Source organism: Falco punctatus, assembly GCF_963210335.1.
Source record: "Falco punctatus genome assembly, chromosome: 8".
In the NCBI taxonomy this organism is placed as follows: Eukaryota; Metazoa; Chordata; class Aves; order Falconiformes; family Falconidae; genus Falco; species Falco punctatus.
In genome coordinates this window covers 19,597,056-19,613,740 of record NC_137588.1, presented here as the reverse complement: position 1 = coordinate 19,613,740, position 16,685 = coordinate 19,597,056, and the positions used below count along the sequence as shown (strand labels likewise).

The 16,685-nt window shown below is 49.2% G+C and overlaps 1 protein-coding gene across 1 annotated transcript; it reads left to right on the top strand.

Moving 5' to 3' along the window:
- Window positions 1-14,256: 14,256 nt before the first annotated feature.
- SP9 (Sp9 transcription factor) lies at window positions 14,257-16,485 on the top strand (the record flags this gene model as incomplete). The annotated part of the gene is made up of 3 exons (XM_080399190.1): window positions 14,257-14,421; window positions 14,584-14,770; window positions 14,852-16,485. The coding sequence occupies 3 exons, from the start codon at window positions 14,257-14,259 to the stop codon at window positions 16,396-16,398; spliced, it is 1,899 nt and encodes a 632-aa protein (XP_080255316.1). The 3' UTR covers window positions 16,399-16,485.
- Window positions 16,486-16,685: the final 200 nt, after the last annotated feature.

Here is a 16,685-nt window from a genome sequence, read left to right as displayed (position 1 = left end):
CGAATGTGGGCTAGATATAATTAGTACGGCTTGCTGAATGAGCTCTTTTCTTCGCATTTTTAACAGCCTTAGCTATGTTGATCCAAAGACAGAATCACTTCAGTGTCAATGTCCATTTTAGATACCAGTGCACTGCTGAAAGCATATTCATATTGTAACCGCTACCCATCACTAACAGAACTGCCTGTGGAAGGATTTTCTTCAGACTGCTGTCTCAAATGTGAAACTGCTCACAAATGCAGGTTATGAGTCTTTTCCATTGTACATATCTCTGTGGCTATGTACTACTCCCAGCCATTATAAATGAAAAAAAAAATAATGCTGAAATCAATGAGAATTACAGGTACACTTCACCTTCTGACAGTGTTACATCTGGACAGTTGCAGCATGACATTGGCATGTTAAATGGCAATGTGCACATTCACAACGTTAATGTATTCACAGCAAATAGCTAATTAGATTGCATTTTGCTTCCATCATAGAAAATTTGGTTTTTAAAAAAATTTACGCTTTTGGCTTTTTTTTTTCCCCCCTTTGGCTTGTCATGAAATAGAAATTAAAGTTACAAGTTTTTTCTGTTTTGGAATTTAAAAGGTATATATGCAAATGAGGCACGGCCATATGATGCCAGAGTTAGGCAGGTCTTTTCTCCTTTTCATTTAATAAAATAAATACTTGTGTGCAAACATCAGATCTCATCCTAGCGCTAATATATACAGCTAATATATAATTACTATGAGACTGGATGTAATCCTGATCTAGTAGTAATTAGGGTATAAATGAGGTGGGATTTATAAATGAACCCTTCAGTGTAGACCAGTTCAGTATCTCTTAACATCAGTTCAAGTCCTTCCATTGGAAAGACTCCAAATACAGTAGTATTTTACCTCCTTAGACACAGTAAAACTCCTTTTGGCAGAGTAAAGCTCCTTTTATCAGTAAAGTTTCAACATTTAAGAAGATTGTGAAACCATATAGGAATCAAACTACAGTCAAAGGTTCTGAGGCCCTGTGACTGATTTCGGTGTGAGCATTGCTCTTCAAGGTAGTTAGGCACAACAGCTTCCCTACGTTTACTTAGTATTATTCATATATTACTGTATTAATAAATTTGGCTGATATCCCCAAACTGTTGTCTGCTGGGACATCAATGTTAACCAAACCCAGGGTCCTGTGGACTCGCACACGATGCAGGCATGTGAAGAACAAAGCAATGGTAACCAGAGCTCCCTGTACTGCTGAAGGAGCATCCTTTCTAACCACAGAGTTAGCGGGAAAGCTCTGGCACAAGTAGAGACAACAGTATAATATATTCCTAAAGAATAGTTTAATTGGCTTTGTATAACTATTTCCCTCCTGCTCAGATATTGGTATGCCTCTGTCCCTAGTCTCCTAACCATGTGGAACACATACTCTTCTGCCACATGCTAGATTTTGTACTTTATAGTATTTAAATACCATGGCACTGTGTGTTATTAATCAAAATCTAAATATTTTGAAGCTGTTTGTTAAACAATTTTCTAGCATCAAAACCTTACAAAATGACAATCTGAGACACTCAACTGCCTTGAAGCTCTCTTCAGAGAACACTTCAAAGAGGAAGCCTTTTGTAGAGGTCACCTAACTATACTCAACCCTATAAAAGCAATGAAACATTTTTTGTTTTAAAAGTTAGAAAGAAAAAATGTTATGTAATTGTTTTAAATTGTTAGGTTATTTAAAAAGTCATGTTAAAATAGTTAAGTTCCATGACGAAACTTGTCTTATAACTTTTGACATGCATAAGCTGTAAAGCATGCTTATTATTAATTTCAGAAATAGTTTTGGATACCTACACTGAATTAAACTGTCACAGTTGATGTAATTATTAAGCAAGATTATAGACCATGCTCAGGAGTTCAAATAGTGCCCGTTTCAGAAGTCCCCTCTGTAGTTATGAGTCCTGAAGCAACCCACAATGACTGGTCACACCGGAGCAGGGTATGAAAGCTCTTTTTGTTTAAAGCTTGTCTTCTCAATCCTAGCTACAGCAGAGTGGTGTGAATGCAAGAGATTTTAGTTGTTAATAAATTTAATGCATCTTATTAGCATTTTTTATGTGCACATTCAATCAATATGGAGCATAAAAAAGGCGCATGTATTACTTGTCACTTGATTTCAAAACGGAGGATTTGTTGCCTGTATGAAGTGATCCCAGATGAGTAACCTCACTGTAGCAAATAAAATCTAGCAGGCAGTTGTGTGGGTGAACATTCTTAACATTATAAATCAAATTGCAGGCCTCTGTGGTACCACTTTCACCTCTTGATATCAAGTGATGTGTGTGATCAAGGAGGGTTAGATTAACCCCGACACAGCCCTGTTGCTAAATCAGAAGGAGATATTCCAGCAGACAGTCTAATGCTGGACCTGCTGCATCCTTAAAAGTGGGATTAACGTTCTTTAAAAGCAGAAATACCTCACTATGTGTAAGCTTTTAAATACTCCGAAATGTGGGGGAAATGAATTTACCTACAGAAATACTTTCAGCTACACATCAGGAAAAATATCTGAACTACACAGGAAAAAGTTGCTGTCTATTCTGAATTTTAAATAGAGCGACAGGATTTGTGATGCTGTTTTCAACACTGCTGTTTTCAGGTTCACTGAAATGTTCAATACCTTCACAAATGGAACAGAAGACGCACTCTCATGGCAGTAGTCGCACCAAAGCCTTATGACCAGACAACCACTTCATTTTACAATGTCATTTACCCTTGTGCAAATCTGGAATACCCTCTCCGGAATTATTTTAAACTACTCTTGTGAATGCAGGTTTATGGAAAAGAGTATGGAAAGTAAAGCACATTGGTAAGCAACACTTTTTACTTTTAAAGGTATAAAAATATTCTTTTTAGCTAGTAAAAAGAAAACATAGGCACACCTGCATACAGATGGATGTACACACTTGCACCCCTCCCCTAGAAAAGCAGCACGCCAGTATTGGCTGACTAGCTGCTAGTCATTTTGATGCAGGTAATCAACATAGAAATAACATACAGTTAAATTTTCTTCACGTCTGAGAAATTTTAGATAACAACATTGAAGTAATTCATGGAACCTTTCCTTATTCTGTGTTAACTGCTTAAAAAAAATCAAACAACTTACACTAAAACATGGTTCTAGCTGATTATAAAATTATGAAAAGCTGATTATATAATAAGCCCTGCAAAAATAGTTTTGTCCTTGTTCTCAGAAACAAGATGGTATTAGCAGACAAATTAATAAATACAGTAATCTGGACATGTTTGCCACAGTCAAGTGTGTGGAAGGCCTGGAAAAGTGATTATTTCTTAGTCATGCAAATTGCTTGAATCCAAAATAAAATTGCCAGTGTTTCTGGGGCAGCATCAGTATTTAAAGTGGATTCCTTTTCTTTTGCTTTTTCTAATTGTTTGTATAGTAACTTTTGTTTGATTGTGATAAACCACTCTCATCTACAGTGTTTACCTCGAGTTTAGCAAAATCTGTACTATGGAATAGGGAAAAAAATACTGGCCTCCCAAAGGATTTGTTCCTCCTTTCTTCCTCCTTCTCCTCTTTTTTTTTTTTTCTGTTTTCGTTGTTGTTGTTATATATACATATATATATGTCTCTAAGGTCTATCTCTTGATATTTGGTATACTGTCACTGTGTTAAAGGAGAATCTTTACAGTTTGGTCTGATCCAGTTTTTCAAGTGTGGAACACATTCTGCTGACAGGGGTCAAGTGCGTTGTCTCCTGGCAAACGGTCAGTTCCGAATCCCACCCTAACTGATATTTGCTCTTTGGGGATGGAAAAAACCCACAACGTGTTTTATAAAGCTCAAATTGGCCTTATCAAACAAAACATCTGCTAGGTTTGTGAGTGACTTGTGACAGCAGGAGACATCAGCACTGGCCTCCCCAATAGAAGTCACTGCAGTTAATGGAAGCTATTATGGAAGAATTCTGGCAAGAATATATTTTTTTCCAAACAGCTAAAAAAAATTAAAAGACAAATATGTTATGTTGTTATGGTAACAGCTATTTGAAAAATACTGTAACAAAAGGCAATTGAATATCCAACTACCACGCTGCTAGTTTGACTATTTGGGTTTCTTTTTAAGCAGTTTATTTACAGAGATCCCCTCCCTCTTCCTTATGCAGCCACAAGTGTGAGTGTGCACACTCAGGTAAGACACCACCTGCAAATAGTTTGTGTTTGCAGAGCTTCAGTCTTGGAGCTTCAAAACTCCAGATACTGCAGATTTTTACATGACACTCGAACATCCAGTGTTATATAGGCTGAGTCCCTCCCTCACGTGGCAATAAACTCACATTTTGTAGCATTTCCAGCCTGCACTTTTGGAACAAAGAGGTGGTCCTGCACTCCTGTTGCCTCATGGGCTATGGCCAGTCTCTTTGCGGGCACCACAGCTACTCCCTGGAAAAGCGCAGAATCACATCTCTGCGCTTTGGGAATCAGCACCTTCCCAACTGCTGGGAAAGCAGAGTTCGAAAAAAGTCTCAGGAGATAAAGCAGAATGCAGCAACATATCTTTTCAAGGCCTACAATTGTATTTTGCACTTTACAGTTTTTCAGAAAATTTTCTCTGAGCAAGCAGAAGTTTCTACATGCATTAACTTTAGCATCTGACTTTGAACAGAAGCATGTAGCCCTCATTCAGACAAAGCTGAAGTTAGCGCATAATGGACTTTGGGTAACAACTGAAGGGTCTGGCCACTTGATTTTACAAGCTGATGCATGTACAAGCTGATAATACAAAAGAGCTGGAGGACACAGCCAGCTCTTCCTCTTAGACCTGTGCTTTCAGCCATCATGTTTACAAAAAACCAGACAAACAGCACACATTTCTGTGGTACTCGTCTCAGGCTGAACAAACCTAGGAGCTTTGCTAAATTTCCTCCAAACCGCATAACGGAGGCTCAAGTTACACTGTATAAGTACTGCACAGGAATTGTGAACATCCTATTTCTCAGTACAGAGATAAGATTTTAGAAATGTGAAGCTTGCATTTTCGTTCTCATGACAGTAACCAATGTGGTTTATCTAACAGGATTACAAAAGGGGTGGCAGGGCGATATAGATGTTGGCTTCTAGTTATTTTGCTGTAACTGGGAATTTTGCAGTCTTGTTGTTTTCTAAATAGTCAAATGTTTGTTAGTGTCAACATTAAAATTTGCTTGTGACTGATATTAAATAGCAAAAATCCACAACAGCTTCTTTTGCAGCTCTTTACAAAAGAGAAAGCAAGCTATCTCTTCTCTGCAACCATGCAAGTTCAGCAACAACGCCCTATGGACACTCATACGTATATATGGGACTGTGTCTGGAAACTGAATGCAAACGGTGCTGTTTTCTAACCCACCCAAAAATCCCTTGAGCACTTCAGGCATTCCAGTCAAAGTGATTCTTTAATGCGGGACCTACTTACCACATTTGTTTTACATTAGAAAATGCTGTAGAGGTTGTTTACATTTGGGAAAGTCAGTGGAGAGAGATTTCTGTAAATGTTCTGGAAGGAAGATTGCACCGTTACTGTAACAAGGACAATTATGGACAGACACACGTAATAGCTGTTTAGAAAATGTCAGGAGCATTATTGTGGATAACAGACATTCTTTTCTTAGCATTGGCCTTGCCCGAGTTTCATTTTCTATTGGTGTTGTCTGCCTAGATTGCTTAAGACAGCTGTAGTCTTCTCATTTACATCACGGTAACAAAAAGTTGACTGCTGGGTTGTCCCAGACGGAGTTCATCTGTACAAAGGTCTGAAACTGCGAGGGAATACCTGAAGTGTCAGACATGTCCAGCATCTAGTGCTGCTGCAAATTATTACCTCTTCCAGGTCAGAAAGGCCAAAATAATTTCCAGCTCTATTTTTCTAAAAGCCATTTTCATTTAATCTGTCCTTTACAAATGGTAAATTTAATGAGAACTTCAGGAATAATTCAAACTAAAATTAAGAAAAAAACCTTGATATATATACATATTCAATTCAAATATATTTTAGTAAGCAACAACCTGGCCGCTATTGAAATAGTTCTCAAGTACTATTGAAATAATAGATACGTTCACAAAGGAAACCTGCTTTCTTTTAAAGTGACTGTATGCATTATTTCAGCTTCTGATAATAGCACATTTAATACCAAGGCCAAGATGCAATCAATCTTTTTTGTTGGAAGAAGGTGTTAGATTGTACCCATATGCTTATATTCACCTGGCAGCTTCAACCCACTGAGCATCCTGAAGTTCCAGCAGGGCTGCTGCTTGCTTGGCCGCCGCTGTACTCCTCTGGCCTGCTTTGCGGGGTCGGGGGGAGCAAAGGAGGAGAGAGCGGGACCAGGGAAGAGGAAGAGGTCTGTCTCTGAAGAGACACTGAATTAGACTGGAGTGAATAGTTGACGTCCTCTGTAATTATACACACATTGAACTCTTTACAGCTGACTTAAGTTACTTCGAACTGCATTGGTGTGGCCCTCCATATTGATTAAAAGCAGCATCTATTTACTTTAACAATAAATGTGGAGATTAGTAAAAGTTCACTTGATCACAATAAGAAGACCGATAATTAAAGGGCAATGCAACCCAGATGGAGTGTAAGTGCCTGAAGCAGCATGTTAGGATGCATAGGCTGCTTTTGTACAAGAGGGTATACACGTGTAGGTTAAGGCTTGCAGAAAACCCTTCAAGTAGACACTTTTTGCAGAGATGCTCAGAGCAGAGGAAGGCCAGAACCTGTCCCGAGAAGGCTGACCCAGCAACACTCCTGGGAAAAACGACAAATGCAAAGCTCTGGAAAAAGAAAAAAGACTTTAAAGCACAACGTCACTAAATGGACGATCCCTACAGAACCTTTGAAAGAGGCCTCCATATCTTTTATTCTTCTTTCATATCTTCTCTCTGAGAAAGAACTAGTTTAAGGTAAGCGTGACACACTGCTGATTCTATGGGTTAAGCTCTTAATGGCATAGGGTCCATAAGAAAAGGAAGAACTGGGTTTACTATGTGACAGCGTCAATAGAAACACTCCTCCTCTCCTTGTGGAATCTCCTATAGGGACAGGGGAGGACAGCTTTTATTGCTATTGCATCTGTCCTTCGGTTTACATGGTAGACATTGCGTTTTACTAATCCCTTTTTATCAAGAAAGCAAGCAGCTGATAACTAGAGAAGTAAGTGAATACTCTCAATCCCATACGGACAACTTGGAAAATCAGATTCTGAAGTGGCTGCATCCACGCTTTGTACTAAAAGGGTCATATCTCTTGATAGAACTTGACACCCATCCCTTGTTTCTTTTCTTTGTACCGATACTGATGTGCTGTGTGCTTACCTCCTCGCAGAAAATGACATGATAAAATGGTGACTTCTGACAAGCATTGCAGCAATTTCCAGAGACCAGAATGTAGGAAATAGTAGACCAGATTGTTACTGAGACACAAATGATAATTGGGATCTTAAATTAATAACACTCTCCCTCATGTGATATCTCAAAATAAATTTCCAGCTGAAGTAAGACTCACAAATTTTGGGGTTTTTTTTCCTGACAAACACTGTCACCAGTTACACTGGTCCTACCAAAGCCCCATTTTAAAGAACGGCTTAGGTAGTTCACACGTGGTGGGGGGTTTCCCTCAGTAGTTTTAATCGGGCACATGTCAGAACTGTTTAACACCAAGCCAAAGATTCACTCAGTTACTTTGTAGCTATAGAGAAGACAGTAATTTTGCAGTGCTAAGCAGCAAGGTGAATAAGCACAAAGTCAGGGGCCTCCCCCAGCCCCTCACTCCGGGGCTGCCAGGAGCTGGGAGGAATTTCCCAGGCATCAGAGGCTCCCTGGGTCTTCTGAAAGAAGGTGAACACAGACAGACCCAAGGCCTACAGGGTGGCTGCTCTGGCTTTCACAGCAGCTGGTATTTTGAGCTTTCTTCGTTGCAGAACGGTTAGAATAGTTACCCGTGGTGAAGAAGGCTGCGTGTACCGTGTACCCCCTTCTTCCATCGCCTGGCGTGTCCCAGGCTGCCCTCCGCTCCGTAGCTGCCTTGGAACTTCCAGGGCTCCTGGTTCTGTGTCCAGGATGACACTAAAAGGCTACAAAAAGCTACCCAAACACTTTGTGGAACACACGTGTCAGGCACCGCTTTCCTCCTTGTGTTGCATATGCACAGCAGATTAGGGGCTTGTTTAGGAAGCAGTCAGGAATCTCTTTGTTTCCTCCTTTCAGGTACAAGGTGAATTAATCCGTTTGGAAACCAGCAAATCCACCCCTCCCCTCCTCCCCCCCCATATGCCTGAATTCTTCCAGCCTACATCTCTTGACAATAAAGACAGATAAAGCTCGGATACCCTTCCAGACGAAGGAATTGAGCCTGTTTTCTAAATAAATCGCTTTTGTTGTTTAAAGCTGTGATGAATGGAGACACAGGGCCAGGTTGGTCGCTGGAACAGTACAATGGATGTAAGAAGGGTTTTTTTGCCATATAAATCATTCACATTGTTTAAGGTACATTGATCAATCTAATGGCTTGTAATAGGCTCCTAATTGCCACTAGGAAAGTATTGCAAGCTTGCATTTGAACGTGAAATGGTTCATGATCCGAGCTGAAATTCACCTTAAGCCTGAGCTCCAGTAATTACAGAACACAGGAGGAGCACAATGAACGGTTCCCCGTCTTCCCTCGCCCTAATCCCAGGACAGAGGGAGGAGGGAGAGGGGAACATACGAACGGGGGTCCAGCGTATTTTCCTCTTCCAAACCAGCAATTCATTAGCGGGCGAAGCCCGCAGGAGGATTTATTGGTCATTGTGGACCGGAGAGAACTTCGTAACGTCAATCACCCTGCCCCTCGCGCTCCCACGTACCGGTACCCGCAGGCAGGCTGCCTGCTTCATCACAGCCACGGCTCCGTCACGCCTGGCCGAAGGGAGATGCCCGGGGCCGGGCCGGTGCGGGGAGCGGGGCAGCGGGAGCGGTGCGGGGCCAGGCGGCCGCCCCCCGCCGGCACGGGGGCACCGGCGGGGGCGGCCGGGGGCTGCCAGCTAGCGGCTGCGGCCACCGCTCCGCTGCTCGAAATACAGACCTCATTACCAAGTCATCAGAGCTTCTTTAATAGACTTGCGTGGAAAGGCGGTTTTACGCTCTATAAACGTGGCTCCAACCGTTCACTAATTAAACTCCTTCTATTTAGAAACACCTTCATTTTCAGCGAGCTTTGCGAGCGCCAGGCACCGGCTGAATTCCGAACCTGCTGCAGCCTGAGCCTGTGGTGCCTAACCTATGCATCACAGCAGCGGTGGGAGCATGTGAACCAGGAGATAAAACCCTCGCACAGTGTTCCTCGTACGACGTTCCTCAGACTTCCCTACCAAGGCAGAAAATAAACCTATGATGCTGTTGAATAATCTCCCAATAATTGTAGTAATTAAAATCATCATACAGTCTGCAGTCACCTTCCTTCCTTTGACACTAGTCTTCCCTTGAATTGTTAACGTGTCTTCGGCTGACACAAACAGAACAAGGGAGGTTTAAAATACACGGTCCACAAATTTAGCGGAGACAATTAGTTCCACAGACACGTTTTTCACTGCGTTCAGCAGACAAGAGGATTTCTAAAACTATCGTGCAGGTGTTTTGGTTTTGTTTTTGGTTTTTTTTTTTTCTACCGCAGGGTAATGTGGGTCGCTCTGTTACTCCTGAACAGTGTCACCTTAAAGATGGAGCAAAAGATGAAAGCCCAGTCTGATGCTCCACCCCGGGGCTCTGTGTGCAGGGGGCAAGAGGAGAGGGGAGTGCATTCTGTAACAAACATCACATGAAAGCTCAAGCAGAAATTGTTGGAGAGTGCCATAATTTTCATTTAATTTCCATGATCTATTTGATCCCAGTGCTCATTCCCTTTTTATTAACTGTAAAAGATCTCCCTCTAATCAAAAGCTGCACTTCATCTTTACCCACAAATGAAAAACTCTATAGCGGAAAGAATTCAGTGGACTCAACAGGCACCAAGGTCTGTATTTTAGTACTGCCTCTACATAGCCTTCCCCCTTTAATATCTGGTCTTGGGCAGAATAGTGGGGAAGCCTTTTCTTAACTGAAGTTCTTAATTTATCACCAGGTCCCCCTCTGCGTTGCTCTGATAATCAAAGGTGGTTTCTAGATCACGTAAATGAAAAGTGTAATTGAGAGAGAGGGGGGAGGGGGTTCGTACGGAAGTCCTGTTGCTAAAAAAAAAAAAAAAAATCTGGCAGGACGCAATTATTTATCTCGGCGATGAGAGCAGTTTGCCTGGTTCCTGCCCACGTCCCTTCTGTTTGGCAGAAAATGAGGCTGCTTCTCTTGAACTTGGAAGGGTTTGCCCCTTTCCCACCCGTAACACCCACGTGTAAAACTCCCGTGCCCCTCCTAGGATCCAGGGGAAACTGTACAGCAACCTTATATTTAACTGCTGTTAAATCGATTGATTTGGAAAATATTTGGCAGCCCTTTCCCAGAGCTCTGTCTGCATAGAAGAGCCATTTCATCTGAGGCTCTTGAATATGAACCCGCGAGCCTCCCAATCAGCTTTAATGAACGAATTGTTTCCCAGCTTTACCTCCCGAAGACAGCAACTTTAGTAGTTGCACAGATCAAAAGACACGGGTAAAGGGAAGATGGGAAACAATATTGTTCAAAGGAAGTGAACTGTTGCATTTAATTAGGCTATTCTTTATTAGTATTCATATTGAGATTTATTATTTTTTTTAAATCTATGTTGATTTAACGGTACTGTATTTATGATGTAAATATATTCCGAGGAGAAAACGTCACGGATCAATTGTAAAGGACCCGGATACATAATTTTAAAAAATCAGTTTCAGTTTATATGAGGTTCTCACCCCACTTTCGCTTCTTAGTCAGATTTGTTTATGCAGAATCGACATTTAATAGTGCTAATTGCACTCCAGTTAAATTGCCCTGATTGCAGAAAGGGAAGCAATTTTCGTGCTCTCTGTCTGGGTTTGGAAGAAATTGTTTTATATTCACCTCTTTATAAAGAAGTGGAGATAAGGCACCGAGCCTTTGCACAAATTGCACTTATGGGCTGACTGGCAGCATTCAGGCGCTATAATAGAGCATTATTTGGCCGTTTTGAATAATGTAAAGCATTTGCTGAAAGCTATTCTCCTGAAAATTGCTTTAACTTTTAAAAGGGTGATGATTCACTCCAAACCAGGCCTTTGTTACATTGTCATTATCCCCCCAAATGTTTTAACAGTCAGCTCAACACTTTAGCATAACACATTGATCTTTGTTTAAAAACTCGATTTTTGGAGTATGAAAAAATATGTCAGAAAATACTTGACCCCCCGAAAGATTTTAGCAGCCTTCACCCTTCCGCCGCCATTCGCTCAGCCTTTCCGCCGCCCGCCTCGCCTCTGCGGATTTTAGGTACTTTTTCCCACTACAAAGGGGGCGCGGAGGGAGATGGAGGCAGATGCGCGGCGGACAGAGCCAGCGCCCGCCTCCGGCACAGCGAGTCCCCTCGGCCGCGGCCGCGCAGGCGGCGGATGCCTTCAGTGGCGGCCGCGGGGCAGCACCGCCGCACGTCCCGCCGCGGCACGGCCCGGGGCTCCCCCGCAGGGGGGCAGGACCCGTCGCCCCCGCCGCCCCGGGGCTGGCCGGGGCGCCGCGCTGCCACTGAGCCGCCACCTCGGCGGGCTGCTGGGAAGGAGCGGGGTCCCCCCGGAGGGAGCAGGGAGGGAGGGAGGAAGTAGGGAGGGAAGGAAGGGAGGGAGGGAGGGAAGGAAGGAAGGAAGGAAGGAAGGAGGGAGGGAGGGAAGGAGGAAGGGAAGGGAGGAGGGGAGGGAGGGAAGGAAGGAAGGAGGGAGGGAGGGGAGGAGGGAGGGAAGGGAGGGAAGGAAGGAGGGAGGGAAGGAAGGAGGGAGGGAAGGAAGGAGGGAAGGAAGGAGGGAGGAAGGGAAGGAGGGAAGGAAGGAGGGAGGGAAGGAAGGAGGGAGGGAAGGAAGGAGGGAGGGAAGGAAGGAGGGAGGGAAGGAGGGAGGGAGGGAAGGAGGGAGGGAAGGAGGGAGGGAGGGAAGGAAGGAGGGAGGGAAGGAAGGAGGGAGGGAAGGAAGGAAGGAGGGAAGGAAGGAAGGAGGGAGGGAGGGAAGGAAGGAGGAAGGGAAGGAAGGAGGGAGGAAGGGAAGGAAGGAGGGAAGGAGGGAGGGAAGGAAGGAGTCACCTGTTGGGCGATTGCTCCCGGGTGCCCCTGTCGGACTCCTCGCCTGGCCCGCGGGGGCTGTGTCGCTCCCCCCGCCACCGCCTTTCAATCGCCTCCACCCGTCGAGGGCTACAGGCCCCCTGGGTAAAGCCGCAGCTTATGATCTGCTGCAGGCAGAGCTTTCGGAGGCAGGGTTTGCAGCGCACTCCCCGGACCCCTGCGCTGGCTGCGAGTCAATGTGGAAAGAATTAAGCGCAGAACAGTATTTCCTCCTACTGCCCCGACTCTGTTTAATACGTGGCGACAAAAAGGCGAGCGCCCTTTGAAAATAGCCTTAGACGTTCAAATAAAAGATAATCTCCAGGGACATCCTTTCCTAGCGTGGCAGGCGTCCCGCAGATTGCATAACACAATGTACAACAAGACGCAATGCCCGCCTTATTTAAGCACGAAAAAAAAATTAATATCAACATGAGTAAAGAACAGCGAAATCCTCTCAAATTCGCAGTTTCTCCATCTTGCTCCTTAGCGATGCCTATTCTGCATCTGCTAGGAGGTTTTGCACCGGATGGCTGAGGCGGCACCGAGGAGAAGGAAATACTGACTCAAATGCAGAGCAAGCACCCGGCGTTGCTTGAACGCACTCGTATTTCTGGCTCAGAACTGTACCCAGCTGCGCTGGGGACGGCAGAAGCGGAGGGGAAAGCTCCTGTTCCCAGCCTCACAGAGACGATCGCAATGATGAAAAGTTGCACGCCTATTGATCTTCCGAGGACCCAGTACGGGCAAGTTCTGGCCAATTACTTAAGAAGCCTCGAATAATTACAAATCAAAGGGACTAGCTTGCAAGACACTGAGGAGTCGAGGTTTGGACTTACATTTCGCACATGCAGAGAGCAGGTAAAGTCTCTGTCGCTCACTGGGCGTGTGGAGTGTGCACAGTGCAGAGGCCACAGGCAAGTGCTGGGGAGGCTCGTTCCAGCAGCGCCCGACCCCTGCTCGGAGGGAGCAAAGCCTTCTGCCGTTAGCAGCACTGTTTCCGCGGGGGTACATGAGGCTTGGAAAACGTGCTGCCGGCCGCGAATGTGACTTTCAAACTGTTTTGCTGGGGGATTGCTCTGCAAAATAAAACCCTCTGTCTTAAGCGACAGGGTGTCATAAGCCCCTCGTCCCCCCTCCCGTCCCGGTACGAGAGCAAAGGGATGTCTGACGGTTCCCTGCCTTCGGATTTTTTTTTTTTGACGCTTTGTATGTAACTAAAAAACCTCTTCCGTTCCTTTCGCAAAGAACGTAAGGAATGCGTTGTGCGCGCGACCACATCTAGCATTTAGCAAAGCAGAACCAAAAAAAATCAACGTGTTTTCATAAAATGTCACGAGGCGCGGTTAGGTTATTTGTATCCAGAACGGGGAGCCGCTGCCCGAGGGCCTGTGAAGGAAAAAGGGCCTGTTGAACAGGCAGGCGCGGCGCAGGTACCCGGTAGGGAGGCTGGCGGGTGACCGTAGGGCAGCAGGGCTCTGACACCGCCCGCACCATTCGCAGGCGGCGGCGGGCGTGACACCGGCCCTCCGCCCACGCTGGCCCCGCTCCCGGCTCCTGCCCTCTGCGGCTCTCCCCGGTCCTCCCGCGGCCGGCCGGTGCCGGGGCAAGTGTCACCCGGGCCGCACGTCCCCCGCCTTCTGCCGGCGGGAGTCGCAACCCGGCGGGCAGCCGGGGCTTGTAGTTAATTGCGGCGCGGCCGCCGCAGTCCGGAGCGGGGAGTTTTCTCCCCGCGCGCTGACTGGCACGCGCCCCGAGCCCCGGCGCCGGCACCTCCGCGCAGCCTGATTGGCTGCCGGGCCGCTCCGGCCCGCTCCGCCCGCGCCCTCATTGGGCGAGCGCCGCCGCCAGCGGTACTTCAAAGCGGGCGCTGCCCGCACTTAGGCAGAGTTTAGCCCCGCCGCGCCGGAGTGTCCTTAGTGCCGCCGGGCAGCGCGGGGCGCACACCGAGCGCCGTCCCCTCCGCCCCTCCGCCCAGCCCAGGGACGTGCTATGGCTACGTCTATCCTCGGGGTAAGTCGGCACCGCGCGCTGCCCGCGGCTTCCCGGCGGCGGCTTCGCTGCCCGCTGGAGGAACTGTTGCTGCTGTCTGTCGCTGCCGCCACCGCCGCGTCGCGGCTGCCCCTCGTGCAAATCGCGCTGACCCGCGGGCGGGAGGTAACCCCGGCCCGCCTCGGGGACCCACCGCGGGTTTCCCATCGGGGCGTTCGCAAAGAGTTTTAGCCCGAGAAGTCGCTCGGCCGGAGAGGAGTCGGGCCCTCGTGCTCGCTTTTGTTTTCCGATTTTTATTTACGTTGTCGTTTGTTTCCAAACTCTAAGTGCCGCGCTAAATTTCCGAAGGTTGTTGCTGGCTCGGCTCGGCGAGTGGCGCCGGTCGGGAGGCTCCGCGCCCCGCTTGCCTTTCTGCCACCTCCCTTCGCCGCCGCGCCCGTTCGGTGGCTCGAGGAGACGCCGCGTCTCGCTCCCAGGGGACCGCCGGTGGCCGGCGGCGGGCTCCAGCAGCCCGGCGCTGCGCGGGGCGTCCCGGGCCGCCCCCTCGGAACACGCGTGTCCGCCCGTGCCCGCCGGGATCCGCTTCCCACGTAAGTCCCTCGGGGGTCGAAACCGGTCCCCGGCGGAGAACGAGACGCGCCGACCGGCAGGGCTGGAGCCTTCCTCCAGAATAAGGGGGAAACTTTTCCGCGGTGCCGCTCGTCTCGCCGCCGTTCCGGCCGCATCCCCGCGGGAGCCCGGCGAGGCGGCAGGGGTGAGGCTGACGGGCCGGCTTTGTCTCTCCCGCAGGAAGAGCCGAGATTTGGAACGACTCCGCTGGCCATGCTGGCCGCCACCTGCAACAAGATCGGCAACACCAGCCCGCTGACCACCCTGCCCGAGTCCAGCGCCTTCGCCAAGGGGGGCTTCCACCCCTGGAAACGCTCCACCTCCAGCTGCAACCTGGGCTCCAGCCTCTCGGGCTTCACGGTGGCCACGAGCAGGGGCTCTAGCGGACTGGCCAGCGGCACGGGCACCGCCAACAGCGCCTTCTGCCTGGCCTCCACCTCGCCCACCTCGTCGGCCTTCAGCAGCGACTACGGCGGCCTCTTCTCCAACTCGGCGGCGGCGGGCGTATCCCCGCAGGAGCCCGGCGGGCAGTCGGCCTTCATCTCCAAAGTGCACAGCTCGGCGGCCGAGAGCCTCTACCCGCGGGTGGGCATGGCGCACCCCTACGAGTCCTGGTACAAGTCGGGCTTCCACTCCACGCTCTCGGCGGGCGAGGTGGCCAACGGTGCGGCCTCCTCCTGGTGGGACGTGCACACCAACCCGGGCTCCTGGCTGGAGGTGCAGAACCCGGCGGGGGGGCTGCAGAGCTCGCTGCACTCGGGCGCCCCCCAGGCCTCGCTGCACTCCCAGCTGGGCACCTACAACCCCGACTTCAGCTCCCTCACCCACTCCGCCTTCAGCTCCACCGGCCTGGGCTCCACGGCCGCCTCGCACCTGCTCTCCACCAGCCAGCACCTGCTCACCCAGGAGGGCTTCAAGCCCGTGTTGCCCTCCTACACGGACTCCAGCGCGGCGGTGGCGGCGGCCAGCGCCATGATCTCGGGCGCCGCCGCCGCCGCCGCCGGGGGCGGCTCGGCCCGCTCGGCCCGCCGCTACTCGGGCCGCGCCACCTGCGACTGCCCCAACTGCCAGGAGGCCGAGCGGCTGGGGCCGGCGGGGGCCAGCCTGCGGCGCAAGGGGCTGCACAGCTGCCACATCCCCGGCTGCGGCAAGGTGTACGGCAAGACCTCGCACCTGAAGGCGCACCTGCGCTGGCACACGGGCGAGCGGCCCTTCGTCTGCAACTGGCTCTTCTGCGGCAAGCGCTTCACCCGCTCCGACGAGCTGCAGCGGCACCTGCGGACTCACACGGGCGAGAAGCGCTTCGCCTGCCCCGTCTGCAACAAGCGCTTCATGCGCAGCGACCACCTGAGCAAACACATCAAAACGCACAACGGGGGCGGTGGGGGCAAAAAGGGCAGCGACAGCGACACGGACGCCAGCAACCTGGAGACGCCGCGCTCCGAGTCCCCCGACCTCATTCTGCACGAGGGGGTGGGCGCCGCCGCCCGCGGACCGGGCAAGGAACCTACCGCGGGGCCCGGCGACTCCTAGGGGCAGCGCCGGGCAGCCCCCGCGGAGCCGCCGGGGGAGCCCCCGGGGAGCCGCCCGGACTCTGCCCCGCGCCGGCCGGAGGGACGCCAGCCGCCCTGCCGGGGCCCGGGGCCTGGGGCAGCGGGCGGGCGGCGGGGCCGGAGAGGCGCGCCCCCCACCCCCGCCACCCCCGCTCCGTCCCGCCCGGCGGCCAGTAGGTACCGAGTGACACTTTCTTCCGTTTCCTTTTTCTCTTCTCTTTCTGTTGGAAGGAAAGCATCCTAAGAGAGGCTGAAGGTGAGAAATCA